Here is a 14,819-nt window from a genome sequence, read left to right on the forward strand (position 1 = left end):
CAAAAACACAAACATGGACAGAAATAAGTCAAATATGAAACCCAATGTGCAAATGGGGAACTATACACAGAAGAACAAATGACACAAAGGAGACGGAAAAAACGGGAGTGGGAAGGGAACAGAGTGAATTAAGGAGGGCAACATTTCGGGGGGTGAGACACTTTTTCTGGCGCGTTCCCAAAGACGAGGAGGCCCTGTGGTACTTCCCTTAAAGCTGCAGACCAAGCAGTATCCTACGTGTTTTAAAAAAAAATAATTAATCAGTTTTGAACTATGAGAAAATACTTGTAGCATTTTTTTTTAAAACAACTCTGAGTGACATTTTTAATTTATTATAATGTAACAAGCATTTTTGTTTCTACAGCAACCATTTACCAAGTCATATCCCCTTCCTCTTCTGAAACAGGCTCTGGTATAACCTTTTTTGAGTCCTGCACTCTCTCTAGCAGTGCACCAATTGTATCTTGGGACTGCCTGATCACATCATCTTCGCCACAGAACTTTGCATCTTTGGTCCTCTTCTGCTGCACTGACAGACATTTAATGAACCCCGAAGCAAATCAATCACAGCAGAACAGATGATCAGCAACTTAGCTAATTACTTATCATTGTGTGGATTGTATTGATGCACATATTCAAGGGGTAAAAATACAATTAAATAAAAAAGGCACCTTGAACTGCAGCTTTAAGACCCAGTTAGAACTGCACTTGCTAATAGTGAGCACAGATATATAATGAATATAGTCCCAAAATAGAGGGAAAATGAAAGTGCTTAGCCTATGCAGTAGCTAACAAAGAGCTAAGGCTGCGCTTATAATGCCGGCGACGCCATTGCGTGCGTTTATAGTAAGTGTGACGTGACGGCTTGGTCACAATCGCTGGAAGTCATCTCAATTTGATTTTTCCAGCGACCGCAGCCTGACGTCACTATAAGCGTAGCCTAAGCATGCGCAAAAGTGCTCAGAAAGCTAGTGAGCTCAAAAAAACTAAAGTCCTCTATACAGAATAATCCCTGGAGGGGGTAACTTTACATGAGGCAGGAATCAATACGGTTATTGCAAACTCTGTGAGATCTGTAATTAGACTTGCACAGAATACAGGCCAGAAAAAGAAACCCACCGGAAACATTACCCCCCCCCCCCCCCCCTGGAGGTCCGTGTGCCCCTCTTATTTCTGTCATGCCATTACATACAATGTGTAACCCAGGCAGGGAGATCCCTCCCAGCGGAGAGCACCGGCACACTGTGTATTGTATAAGGCCTCGTTCAGGGTGCCTGCTTCGCGACATGTGCGCACTTTCGAAACAAAGTGTTTAAAGTAGATATCCGTTCAGGGTAGAAGCTACCCTGTCGCCGAAGTACGGAGTTGACGCTTGCTACAATTTGCATAAACAACTCAAGTTGTTTTTTCAAGTTGCAGCAGCGTCACTGGTACTTCAGCAGCTAATGGAATCATTCGGGAAAGTGTAGGGGGAAGAGCAACACCCATCCCTAACCTCAGGTCTGTAGACCCGCCTCCTGAACGCTGGAAAAGGTCTGCTGGGGATGATGTGCACACATCGCCCAGCAGCCTGAGACGCGCGCACACCCCCCACCTCCTGTCTCTGCCACCCTGAACGAGGCCTAGGGCCTCGTTCAGGGTGCCAGCTGCAGGACTCGGAGGGAGGGCGGGAGGCATGCAGTGCGGGAGTTTGCTGGGCGATCTGTGTTTATCCCCCAGCAGACTTTTCACGTTGGGGAGGGGGCGGGGTTACACACAGCAGGGTAAGTATCGAGGTTGCAGTCATGAAATCATTCTGAAGAATGATTTCTTTGGCTGCCTAGGTCCCAGTGACGCCGCTGCAGCTCCAAAAAACGAAATTTTCGTTTATTGAAACTGTAGTCAGCTTCAACTCCTGGCTTCGGAGACAGGGCTACCCTGACAAACAGTATTCAAATTGAATACTTTGTTTCTCACGGCAACACGCCTCCCTCCGAAGCCAGCACCCTGAACGAGGCCTTATATGGTGGAGTGCTCAAGGACCCCTCTCCCTAGCAGTAGATTGCCCATCAGCATCTTTAGTTACACCTCTGCTGTGGAAAGGAGTTATTTCTCCGTTACCAATCCACACAATAACCTCCCCCACAGAGAAACAAGAGCCAAGCGTGGAACCGTTTTGCACTTTAATAAAACAACCGGTACAAAGCTGTGCAAGAAGATGTAATTTGAAGGCAATTTTTGTTGCTCGGGCTGCCTGTCACCCTCCGGACAAGTCACCCCCGCAGATCACGTGGCATTCTGTTGCAGCTGCTGCGCTTGGTGACTGTTTTGCTGAGTCCTTGGTTGGCACCCGGCGTGCTTTGCCAGCTCCCCGGGCAGTATATGCCTGACAGCCGCCTGGATCTCTTGGGAGCTCGGCTCCTGCTGCTTCTTGTGCCGCGACAACATGGATCCCTCCGAGGCCACTCGGCACAGGATGTCAGTAACGAAGGAGGTGAGGACGTGCATGGCCTTGGCAGTGATGCCGGAGTGTGGGTGCATCTCCTTCAGCATCTTCCGCAGGACGACGGCATGAAACGGGTTCCGGCGCCTCTCCCTCTGCCTAACTGCCCTTTTAGGCGCCTTCTCCGGAGATTTCTGGGTTGCTCGTGGTGCCATCCTATGGTATCCGGATATTTTGCCGCCAACGCCTTTCAAGAGACTCCGGGATAACTGTCATCCCGACACCTGTCCTGCGCTACTTTTATACCCGCGGTGGGGGATGAAGGACGGAGCATACCGATTGGCGCACAATGGGTCGGACTTGGCCAACCAAATGGCTGCGCGTCAATTGTTGACGTCAGAGCAGCAACGGCACGTGACAGCTTTATATGTTTGGCGGCCGTTAGGTTTTAAACAAGGCGATGTGAGGGAGCGCGTTGTGGTCTCTCCTTTACCTGCATTCGTGTAATACATTATGTTTTAAATCCCGAGCTCAGTATGTGTCACACTTCTGGTGCGTTTTAGTTGAGGTATCCTAGATGAGACCACTTTTACGAATCAACTTCTCATACCGAGTAACCTGATGTGTTTTTTTTTTTGGTTAGGGGTGGTGATTCGTCGTATACAAATTGTCTGCAAGACACGTACATATTACGGCTGTTATACGCGTAGCCACGATGACGTGCAGAGCATTGTGATGGTACGAGTTATTACGTCACGACTTGTGTAAATCCCGACTCTATACCTACCCCTACCCCCCCAAAAAAAATCTGAGAGCAGTGTAATGTATACAGGTGAGGGAGTAAGCGCTCAAAACCCTGTAAAAGTGCACCCTTACATTCGGGAGTTTCCCCTTACAAAGCATTTCCATGCTTGGGAACATGTTAAACCCCTGAATGGACTAAGGAAATCCATAATTAACATTAATTAGTACCTCTGCTGGGGAAAGGAGTCGCTGCTCCGTTAACAACCCACACAATAACCTCCCCCACAGAGAAACAAGAGCCAGGCGTGGAACCGTTTTGCACTTTAATAAAACAAACGGTACAAATCTCTGCACGATGTCATTTTAAGGCAACTGTTGTTGCTCGGGTTGCCTGTCACCCTTCGGACAAGTTCCACTCCCCCCCCCCCCCCCGGAGACCACGTGGCATTCAGTTACAGCTGCTGTCCTTGGTGACGGTTTTGCTGAGTTGGTGGGTAATTGGTTGGCACCCGGCGTCCTTTGCCAACTCCCCGGGCAGTATGTGCCTGGCAGCCGTGTGGATCTCCTGTGAGCTAGGCTCCTGCTGCTCCTTGTGCCGCGACAACAGGGATCCCTCCGAGGCCACCCGGCACCGGATGTCATTAACGAAGGAGGTGAGAACGTTCATGGCCTTGGCAGTGATGCCGGTGTGTGGGTGCATCTCCTTCAGCATCTTTCTCAGGGCGGCTGCTTGAGACGGGTTCCGGCGCCTCTTCCTCTGCCTAGCTGCCCTTTTAGGCGCCTTCTCCGCAGATTTCTGGGTTGCTCGTGGCATCCTATGGTATCCAGATATTTTGCCGGCACCGTCTTTCAAGAGACTCCGGGATAACTGTCCTCCCGACATCTGTCCTGCGCTGCTTTTATAGCCGCGGTGGGGGGGTGAAGGACGGAGCGTCGTGATTGGCGCACAATGGGCCGGACTTGGCCAACCAGATGGCTGCGCGTTAATTGTTGACGTCAACGCAGCAACGGCACGTGACAGCTTTATATTTGGCGGCCGTTATCTTGCTTTTCAAACAAGGCGAGGCGCGCAACTCATAGCTGATGTGAGGGAGCGCGTTGTGGTCTCTCCTTTACCTGCAATCGTGTATAATACTGTCAATCTGAGAGCAGTGTAATGTACACAGGTGTGGGAGTAACCGCTCCAAACCCTGTAATAGTGCACACTTACATTCGGGAGTTACGCATTTCCATGCTTGTGAACATGTTAAAAACCCCTGAATGGACTAAGGAAATCCATAATTTTAATTAAACCTCTGCTGTGGAAAGGAGTTATTTCTCCGTTACCAACCCACACAATAACCTCCCCCACAGAGAAACAAGAGCCAAGCGTGGAACCGTTTTGCACTTTAATAAAACAAACGGTACAAAGCTGTGCAAGAAGATGTAATTTGAAGGCAATTTTTGTTGCTCGGGCTGCCTGTCACCCTCCGGACAAGTCACCCCCGCAGATAACGTGGCATTCTGTTGCAGCTGCTGCGCTTGGTGACTGTTTTGCTGGGTTGGTGGGTCCTTGGTTGGCACCCGGCGTGCTTTGCCAGCTCCCCGGGCAGTATATGCCTGACAGCCGCCTGGATCTCTTGGGAGCTCGGCTCCTGCTGCTTCTTGTGCCGCGACAACCGGGATCCCTCCGAGGCCACCCGGCACAGGATGTCAGTAACGAAGGAGGTGAGGACGTTCATGGCCTTGGCAGTGATGCCGGAGTGTGGGTGCATCTCCTTCAGCATCTTCCGCAGGGCGGCAGCATGAAACGGGTTCCGGCGCCTCTCCCTCTGCCTAACTGCCCTTTTAGGCGCCTTCTCCGGAGATTTCTGGGTTGCTCGTGGTGCCATCCTATGGTATCCGGATATTTTGCCGCCAACGCCTTTCAAGAGACTCCGGGATAACTGTCATCCCGACACCTGTCCTGCGCTACTTTTATACCCGCGGTGGGGGATGAAGGACGGAGCATACCGATTGGCGCACAATGGGTCGGACTTGGCCAACCAAATGGCTGCGCGTCAATTGTTGATGTCAGAGCAGCAACGGCACGTGACAGCTTTATATATTTTAATTTGGCGGCCATTAGGTTTTAAACAAGGCGATGTGAGGGAGCGCGTTGTGGTCTCTCCTTTACCTGCAATCGTGTAATACATTATGTTTTAAATCCCGAGCTCAGTGTCACACTTCTGGTGCGTTTATTAGTTGAGGTATCCTAGATGAGACCACTTTTATGAATTAACGTGTGTGTGTGTGTGTGTGTGTGTGTGTGTGTGACACTGTGTTTTTTTTTTTTTTTGTGGACCTTTGGCCCGTCACTCCGCCTCAGGCCAATGCGAGGTGTGGGGGGCGGGCCAAGGGGGTGGTGTGAGTGTGTGAGGCCAATGAGAGGTGTGCGGGGGCGGGCGGCCCAAGGGACCAATGACATTGCCGCTAGGGACACCGGACATCCAGGCAGGCAGGCAAACATACAGTGCTTTCACTAATATAGTATATAAGATATATATATATATATATATATATATATATATATATATATATATATATATATATATATGTAGAGGTATCAGTACCGTGTTAGCCGAGCTTCAATAATCAAAAAAATAATATAAAAAAAATAGTTTACCTTTTGCTTCATTCATTGTAACATCGCCGGAAGAAGAGATCAGTGTATCTCGAAAGCTCGCACAAATAAAAGCATTTCGTTAGCCACAGAACGGTATCATCTATTTATTTTTTTATTTTTTTGATATATATATATATATATATATATATATATATATGTATATATGCAGTGGTCGACAAATCACCAAAAAATCTACTCGCCGAACAAAAAAATCTACTCGCCACCAAGTACCAAACGTGTGCTGCTTGGGCCAATAGGAGCTCGCCACGATGTTAAATCCACTCGCCCGGAGCGTGCAAATGTATAGGTTTGTCGAACACTGTATATATGTATATATATATGTGTATATATGTATATATATGTATATATATATATATATATATATATATATATATATATATGTATATATGTATATATGTATATGTATATATATATATATATATATATATATATATATATATTTATATATATATACAGTGCTCGACAAACCCGGTCGCCCACTCGCCAGGTGCGAACGGAAATTGGCCCGTGGCCAGCTACTTTTCCCCCCTGCTCTGCGCAAATTTTAAAAAAATTAAAAAAAAAAAATAACAAAAAAAATATCCTCCTGGCTGATTGGCCAATTGGTCGTGACGCGGAATGGAGCCCTTCTCTGTAGGGGTAATGGCTTCTCCTCGCGCGCGCGGTCCGTCTCCGTCTCCTGCCCGCGCTTCCCTCCTCATCCCCTCCAGTCTCCGCTCCTGTCGGGCAAGAGATGACAGCAGGGGATTTCTCCCCCCATCTCCCCCCCCCCCCTGCCCCGCTTGCCCTCCGGTTCTGCTCCTGTCCCTGTGGCTGCTCGCGCGGGGCAGGAGATGACAGTGGGCGATGTTCCCCCGTCCCTACGGTCCCCGCTTTCCCCCAGTGGCTGCTCCCGATGCCAGCAGGGATGTTCCCCTCGGTCCCCGTGGCTGTCTCCGCTTCCCCACCCCCCCACAAATTTAAAAAAATAAATAAATAACAAAACAAAATATCTTCCTGGCTGATTGGCCGTGACGCGGTCGTGACGCGGAATGGAGCCCTTCTCTGCAGGGGTAAGTAATGGCTGCTCCTCGCGTGCGCGGTCCCTGTCTCCTGCTCGCGCTTCCCTTCTCATCCCCTCAGTCTCCGCTCCTGTCCCCGTGGCTGCTCGCGCGGGGCAGGAGATGACGGCAGGGGATTTCCCCCCCACCCACTCCCCGGTCCCGCTTGCCCTCCGGTTCCGCTCCTGTCCCCGTGGCTGCTCGCGTGGGGCAGGAGATGACAGCGGGGAATGTCCCCCCCCCCCCCCAAACCTGCTTCCCCTTTGGTCTCCGCTCCTGTCCCCGTGGCTGCTCGCGCGAGGCAGGGGATTCCCCCCCCCCTGTCCCGCTTGCCCTCCGGTTCCACAGAGTGTGTATGTATGAGAGAGAGTGGTGTGTGTGTGTGTGTGTGTGTGTGTGTGTGTGTGTGACACCAAAGGTACCCCCCACCCCAGTCAGTCATCCCCCCACCCCACCCAGTCATCCCCCCACCCCACCCAGTCAGTCATCCCCCCATCCCACCCAGTCAGTCATCCCCCCATCCCACCCAGTCATCCCCCCATCCCACCCAGTCAGTCATCCCCCCCACCCCACCCAGTCAGTCATACTCCCCCCCCACCCAGTCAGTCATACTCCCCCCCACCCAGTCAGTCATACCCCCCCAGTCAGTCATACCCCCCCACCCAGTCATACCCCCCCCACCCAGTAAGTCATACCCCCCCCCACCCAGTCAGTCATACCCCCTCAGTCAGTCATACCCCCCACCCAGTCTGTCATACCCCCCCACCCAGTCAGTCATACCCCCCCACCCAGTCAGTCATAACCCCCCCCACCCAGTCAGTCATACCCCCCACCCAGTCAGTCATACCCCGCCCACCCAGTCAATCATACCCCCCCCACCAAGTCAAACATACCCCCCCACCCAGTCAGTCATACCCCCCCAGTCAGTCATACCCCCCCCACCCAGTCAGTCACCCCCCACCCAGTCAGTCATCCCACCCCCCTGCCCAGTCACCCCACCCAGTCAGACAGTCAGTAATCCCCACCCAGTCAGTCAGTAATCCCCACCCAATCACCCACCCAGTCACCCCACCCAATCACCCACCCAGTCACCCCACCCAATCACCCACCCAGTCACCCCATCACCCCACCCAGTCACCCCATCACCCCACCCAGTCACCCCATCACCCCACCCAGTCTCCCATCACCCCACCCAGTCACCCCATCCCCCCACAGTCACCCTCTCTCCGTCTCTCACCCTCTCTCTCTCCCCTCTGTCTCTCCCTCTCTCTCTCCCTCTCACCCTCTCTCTCACCCTCTCTCCATCTCTCTCTCACCCTCTCTCGGTCTCTCTCTCACCCTCTCTCCGTCTCTCTCTCACCCTCTCTCCGTCTCTCTCTCACCCTCTCTCCGTCTCTCTCTCACCCTCTCTCCGTCTCTCTCTCCGTCTCTCTCTCACCCTCTCTCCGTCTCTCTCTCCGTCTCTCTCTCACCCTCTCTCCGTCTCTCTCTCACCCTCTCTCTCTCTCTCTGTCTCACCCTCTCTCTGTCTCACCCTCTCTCTGTCTCACCCTCTCTCTGTCTCACCCTCTCTCTGTCTCAAAATCTGGATCTGGATATTTTATTTACCCTGTATATCTTAACTGCCCTATACTACACCGAAATAACCTATACTGCTTTCTTCCAGATCTGACTCAAGCTTCACACAGAAGACATTGGAATCCCCCGTAACCCAGAAGACAGGTAGGGAACACATCCCCTCCAATGTATAACATTGTGGGAATGAGGTACCTGGACATTGAGGGTCTGCGGATCAGGTAAGATCCCAGGTGGGATTGCTGCTTTAAACATTCTGAAGCGGGGGCATCCAGGCACTAGTTAAGGGGTGCAGGAAACTAGTCATTCACATCTGGCTTTTTTTTCTAGATTCAACATTTATACACACACATACACACACACAAAACAAGGACTAATTGTAGTATAATGTAATACAATAAATAAACTTATGTCAAAAACGAATGTTCTTACTAGAAATTTATTAAATTTATTTCATTTATGGTTTTTTTTAAATGCGGGGCTGGGGGCGGGATTAGAGGCGGGGTTGGGGGCGGGACTAGAGGCGGGGACTAGGTGGCGAGTAGATTTTTTGGTTCGGCGAGTAGATTTTTGGGTGATTTGTCAAGCACTGTATATATATATATACACACACAGTGGTTGACAAATCACAAAAAAATCTACTCGCCACACAAAAAATCTACTCGCCACCTAGTACCAAACGTGTGCTGCTTGGGCCAATATTTACTCGCCCGGGGGTTAAATCCACTCGCCCGGGGCAAGCAAATGTATAGGTTTGTCGAACACTGTATATATATATATGTATATATATGTATATATGTATGTATATATGTATATATATATATGTATAATATATATATATATATATATATATATATGTATGTATATATGTATATATATATGTATAATATATATATATATATATATATGTATATATGTATATATATATATATATATATATATATATATATATATATATATATATATGTTAATTAACAGGAAAATGTGTCAAGTTCAGTGTGTTTTGGAAATCTGCAGTATTAGAGGCAGATTATTATACAGTAAAACGTTATTTGATGCTAGCCCCTACTATCCTTCACATAATAAATGAATGTGATAAAGCTACGCTGATTTTCTATATAGAGAAGAATCCTAACAAAACTACACTTCCCAGCATCCTTTGCTGGGTGGAGGGATAACAAATACTTCCTTCCTGCCTTAGCTAGATCTGACAACTCTGCCAAGAGCTGTCACTATGCAAGCAGCCAGAGCCATGGCAAGTAAGTAACATCAAGTGGATACACTACTAATGCGCATAGGTCTTACAATATTCAGCAGAAGAAGGTAGTCTTTAAGGCACGTGTTTGTACTTATTATTGTGTCAGCACCATTATCATACACGAGAAGTGAATATTTGCAGTATAATAAGAGTTGCAGCATTGTAGCATTACTATCCATTCTCAGACAGTTACTTACAAGGGGAAGTCAGTCACAGAGATACAGTCAGTGTGTAATCTGTATTTGCAGGACAATATTTAGATAACTTATTATAAGTGATAGGATCCCACATTACAACGTGGGGAAGTGAAAGTAGAAACCTTGAGGTCACCCAGAAATGTCAGTGCTATCATGTTATGGGCGATTCAAGTACTTTGTGGGCAGGGGTGACTGCTGCAATTTGTCAAGACTTTGTTGTGCAGACAGAAACTACTTAGAGCAGGGGTGTCAAACTCTGTCCTCAAGGGCCACCAACAGGCCAGGATTTATGGAAATCCCTGCTTCAGCACAGGTAGCTCAATCAGTGACTGTGCCGCAGGACTTTTGCGATTGAAATTCCCCATTGACTTCGATAGGGAATTTTGACCAAAAATGGCCCCAGCGGATACAGAATAAGCCCCTTAGTGCTGTGACTGTGCAGTCATAATTAACCCTATCACTGGCAGAGGGGCCAATACTTTGCAAAGGAGTCGTATATCCATATACTGTGTATATGTATATGTATATATATATATATATATATATATATATATATATATATATATATATATATATGTATGTATATATATATATATATATGTATGTATGTATATATATATATATATATATATATATATAAAAATATATATACACACACACACACACACACACACACACACACACACACACACACACACACACACACAGTTATGTTATGGTGGGTACAAAAAGTGACAAATTCTCCAAAGTAAAGCATATAGCAAATGGAAATATTACTGTATGCACATTTGCATGTCTTAGACAGGTAAAGACATGCAAATGAGCATACAGTAATGTTTCCATTTGAGATATATATATATATATATATATATATATATATATATATATATATATATATATATATATATATATATATATATATATATATACACACACACACAGTGGTTGACAAATCACCAAAAAATCTACTCGCCACACAAAAAAATCTACTCGCCACCTAGTACCAAACGTGCTGCTTGGGCCAATATTGACTCGCCCGGGGGTTAAATCCACTTGCCCGGGGCGAGCAAAAGTATAGGTTTGTCGAACACTGTATATATATATACAATCTAATATTGGTGCGCAAGGAGATGAAGTGACTTGCCCACGGTCTTAAGGAGATGACAATGGGATTTGATCCAGCTGCTAAGGCAGCAATATTACCAGCGAGCTACTTGTTCAGCTTTAAATGCATTTCTCTGCTCTACCTTGTGGTCTATTTGACAGGTGTTTTGGCTTTTGTACATTACAATATTTTCATGAGCAACTACAATACTTTCGAAAGGTATGCGTTTGCGTGTATATACACACACACACATACATAAACACACACTTCACCCAAAGACCAAATGTGATGAAGAACGACTGCACTCCAGTATAAAAGTGTTCAAAATGCAAATAGTTGTATTGAAGATACACAATATCCAATGTGTATCTTCAATACAACTATTAGCATTTTGAGCACTTATACTGGAGTGCTGAGTCATTCTTCATCGCATTTGGTCTTTGGATGAAGTATTTCTATGCTTTATTTTTTATGAGCTGTGCACTTGTTTTCTCCCATTGTGCCTTTTATTGAGGTGTGTCTATTGTGTCTGTGTGTACTGTATATCAAGAGAAAAATGTATCCTAGAAAAAGCACTCGGTATACAAAAATAAGGGCTGTGTGCAGAGCACACACGTACCAAGTGAAACTTCTTAGCATTTTGTCACTCTCTAAAGTCATTCATGCAAAATTATAAAAATCAAAATATAATTTGTGATAAAATGCAAAGCAGTGTGACTTAGAATGTATGTACAGTGTGTATGTGTGTGTGTGACATGAGTGTTGTGCATCAAAGTGAATAACACTTAAGATTACAGCCTTGACAAAACATTCAGCGAAACGCGCGCGTTGGCACTCCCCCTAACGTGCACGCGCAGGGCTTACCATAGTGTCCGCAGTGTATGGGTCTCCACACGGGAGCATCTGCGCAGCCCTGCTCCAGCACATTACAAAAAGCTACGATCAGACGCAGCCCCTGCTTCCTAAGGGGATAAGTTTATTAGCACCCAGTCTACAGTGTTAGGCTACTTTCCTAGGGACATCATTTCCTCATTTCCATCATACCGTGTACCAGGATATCTAGCTACCTTGCTAGTTATAGTCAGTATTAGCATCTACTGCAATATAATTATCCACAGTACAATAACCCAACCCTGGGGTTATCTAGGTATAGATTGCTAATTTAAATGTAGGCGTTCCTTCTCCTTTAGGAGTTGGCTTAATTGAGTCATACACCTAGGCACAGTGTGTAAAATTGACATACTGATATATTTCCCTAACCGGAGTCATTTCACTCCTATTGGTTCCACACAGGCGCCATTGTACTGTTTATTTTAAAGCCCATTATTTTATCAGTTGTTCTAAATAAAGATTTATTCCTTCACACATCACCCATGCTCAGCGATTGAGTGCTTACATATTGGGGTTCTTTTCTTCTCAAGTTATTACAGTTCCTCTGCCCCCAAAGCACCCTCACGTTCTCACTATTACACCATTACTATAAGCTGCAGCCCCCCGCTCTCTAGTTCAGCGACCTAACATATAGACAAGTAGATGATGTCTCCTGGATAGTAGATACTAGGTATATTTATGTGTGTGTATATGTATATGTATATATATATGTGTATGTATATATACATACATACATACATACATACAGTGTTTGACAAACCTATACATCTGCATGCCCCGGGCGAGTGGATTTAACACCGTGGCAAGCTCCTATTGGCCCAGGCAGCACACGTGTTTTTTTTTTAAATTTTTCCCTACTCGCGCTGCTGTTTAATTTCCCCCGCTCGCGCTGGAGGAAAAAAAAAGCCGGAGGCGGGTTCATGTTGCTGCAGGAGCTTACCCCGCCTCCGGCTCCCTAGCAGTGCCCTCCCTCCTCCCCCGCCTCTCTGAGCATGTTTCTCCTCCCCGTAGCAGCCAGAGAGTGCCTCCGCAGGTCCCCCGCATACCCCCCAATGGCCCCCGCATACACCCCAATGGCCCCCAATGGCCCCCGCTTACCCCCAATTGCCGCCGCAGGCCCCCGCATACCCCCATTGGCCGCCGTATGCCCCCGCAGGCCCCCTCATAACCCTAATGGCCCCCGCATACCTCCCAATGCCCCCCGCTTACCCCCAATGGCCCTCGCATACCTACCAATGCCCCCAGCTTACCCCCAATGGCCCCCGCATACCTCCCAATGCCCCCCGCTTACCCCCGCAGGCCCCCACATACCCCCAATGGTCGCTGCATACCCCCAATGCTGCCGCAGGCCCCCGCATACCCCCTTTGGCCGCCGTATGCCCCGCAGGCCCCCCTCATATCCCCAATGGCCCCCGCATATCCCCAATGGCCCCCGCATACCTCCCAATGCCCCCCGCTTACCCCCGCAGGCTCCCACATACCCCCAATGTCGCCGCATACCCCCAAGTGCCGCCACAGGCCCCTGCATAACCCCATTGGCCGCCGTATGCCCTCGCTGGCCCCCTCAAACCTCTGATGTCTCCCGCAAGCCGCTGCAAACCCCGCAGGCCCCCTCAAACCTCTGATGTCTCCCGCAAACCCCCGCAGGCCCCCTCAGTGACGTCACTCGAAGTGGCGACATCCATACAACTTGGTCAACGAGCAGGCTTGTATTTGCAGCTGTTCCCTCTTACTTTGTCTGACGTGCTGAGGTTTACCTCCGAAAAAGGAGACAGTGTTTCAGTGATCATTCACTATGAATTGTATTGAGTATTTATATTTGCTGTATATGCTATATGTCTATCCCAATGATACACTTTGGGACTTTTGTGTATAGGGAGAATCTGGCAGGATATTGATATTCTGATATAGGATACACTACGAGAGATACTAATATCTATCAGCCGCCCTAACATAGACACTATACCCATTGTGGGATAGTGTTTACTTTACAGATATATACCACGCTATGCTATGCAATTATACTCCTTAAAGAGACATACAACAGCTGATAATAATTATTCTGAATGATATATTCTAGGTAGACCCCTGATTTAGGTTGACACCTAGAGATCCGTTGCTAATTTGAATATAAAGATTATCTTATAAATTTGGATGTGTACAAATGAGTTTCTGTGGGTATTAGCTAATTAGACATACCTATTTTGACGATAAACTCTTTAAGCCACATTAGTATGGGGACTTTTAACAATGTATCTGTTTTTAATCTCAATGTAGAAGTAATAAAATGTTATTATTTTTGATTTCTCTGGTGATTCTGGGTCAACTGACCTGATTTGCAGTAATTCACTGCTGGGCTAATAAGTCCATTTATAGGTACTATATATGACAAAGAGTGCTTATTATAGGGGGAAACTTTCTGATCTTTCCTTTGATCAACACTGTTATTATCATACCATTATCCTCCAGAGCACCTGTTATTAGCTTGTTGTTAAAATATGGTGATTGCAGTTTCATTCACTTTATCTTGATTTAGTGTATACTATCAGAATATTTTACTTCAGCTGAAAAGTTTGATATATTGGAAGCTCGTGCAATAAAGTCTATACACAAAATGTGGTCTAATATGTAACTGTTTTTCAAACATTTCTTTTGTGTTGAGTAACTGTATTTGTCTTGGGTAGAAATTAGGAATTTAGTGGTTTTTTTGCAAAGTACATTAAACCTGCTCAGGGGTGAAAGGAACACAAATAAAAAATGAACAATCATTTGCATTTGATTGGTGTTCTATGAAATATTAGAAACCCTTAACTACCGTGCTTTTTAATATTTGATCTCTGCGCAGTTATGTCAACAACAAAGTCCACTCTGTGCAGTTTGTCTGCATAGCCTTTCTTCGATTATCTGGTCACTCAACCTCTG

General features: G+C 46.9%; 2 protein-coding genes across 3 annotated transcripts in view; one reads left to right on the forward strand and one right to left on the reverse strand.

Annotated features, from left to right (window-relative positions):
• Window positions 1-2,265: 2,265 nt before the first annotated feature.
• LOC142490640 (histone H2B-like) lies at window positions 2,266-2,637 on the reverse strand. Its single transcript, XM_075593059.1, has one exon. The coding sequence runs from the start codon at window positions 2,635-2,637 to the stop codon at window positions 2,266-2,268; it is 372 nt and encodes a 123-aa protein (XP_075449174.1).
• Window positions 2,638-2,943: 306 nt separating this feature from the next.
• NIT2 (nitrilase family member 2) overlaps window positions 2,944-14,819 on the forward strand; it is a 31,033-nt gene continuing 19,157 nt past the window's right edge. Inside the window, exon 1 of one of the 2 annotated variants that reach the window (XM_075594081.1) lies at window positions 2,944-2,974. In XM_075594081.1, the coding sequence (XP_075450196.1) occupies window positions 2,959-2,974 (16 nt within the window). In that variant the 5' untranslated portion in view covers window positions 2,944-2,958. Of the gene's footprint in view, window positions 2,975-9,622; window positions 9,706-14,819 lie in introns of those variants that run through there. The other variant, XM_075594080.1, reaches the window with a different exon arrangement.

The sequence above is a fragment of the Ascaphus truei genome, chromosome 3 (genome assembly GCF_040206685.1).
Source record: "Ascaphus truei isolate aAscTru1 chromosome 3, aAscTru1.hap1, whole genome shotgun sequence".
Classification (NCBI taxonomy): domain Eukaryota; kingdom Metazoa; phylum Chordata; class Amphibia; order Anura; family Ascaphidae; genus Ascaphus; species Ascaphus truei.

Excerpts from the sequence above, each read along its gene's own strand:
- LOC142490640 (XM_075593059.1), bottom strand. The coding sequence starts at position 2,637 with ATGGCACCACGAGCAACCCAGAAATCTCCGGAGAAGGCGCCTAAAAGG.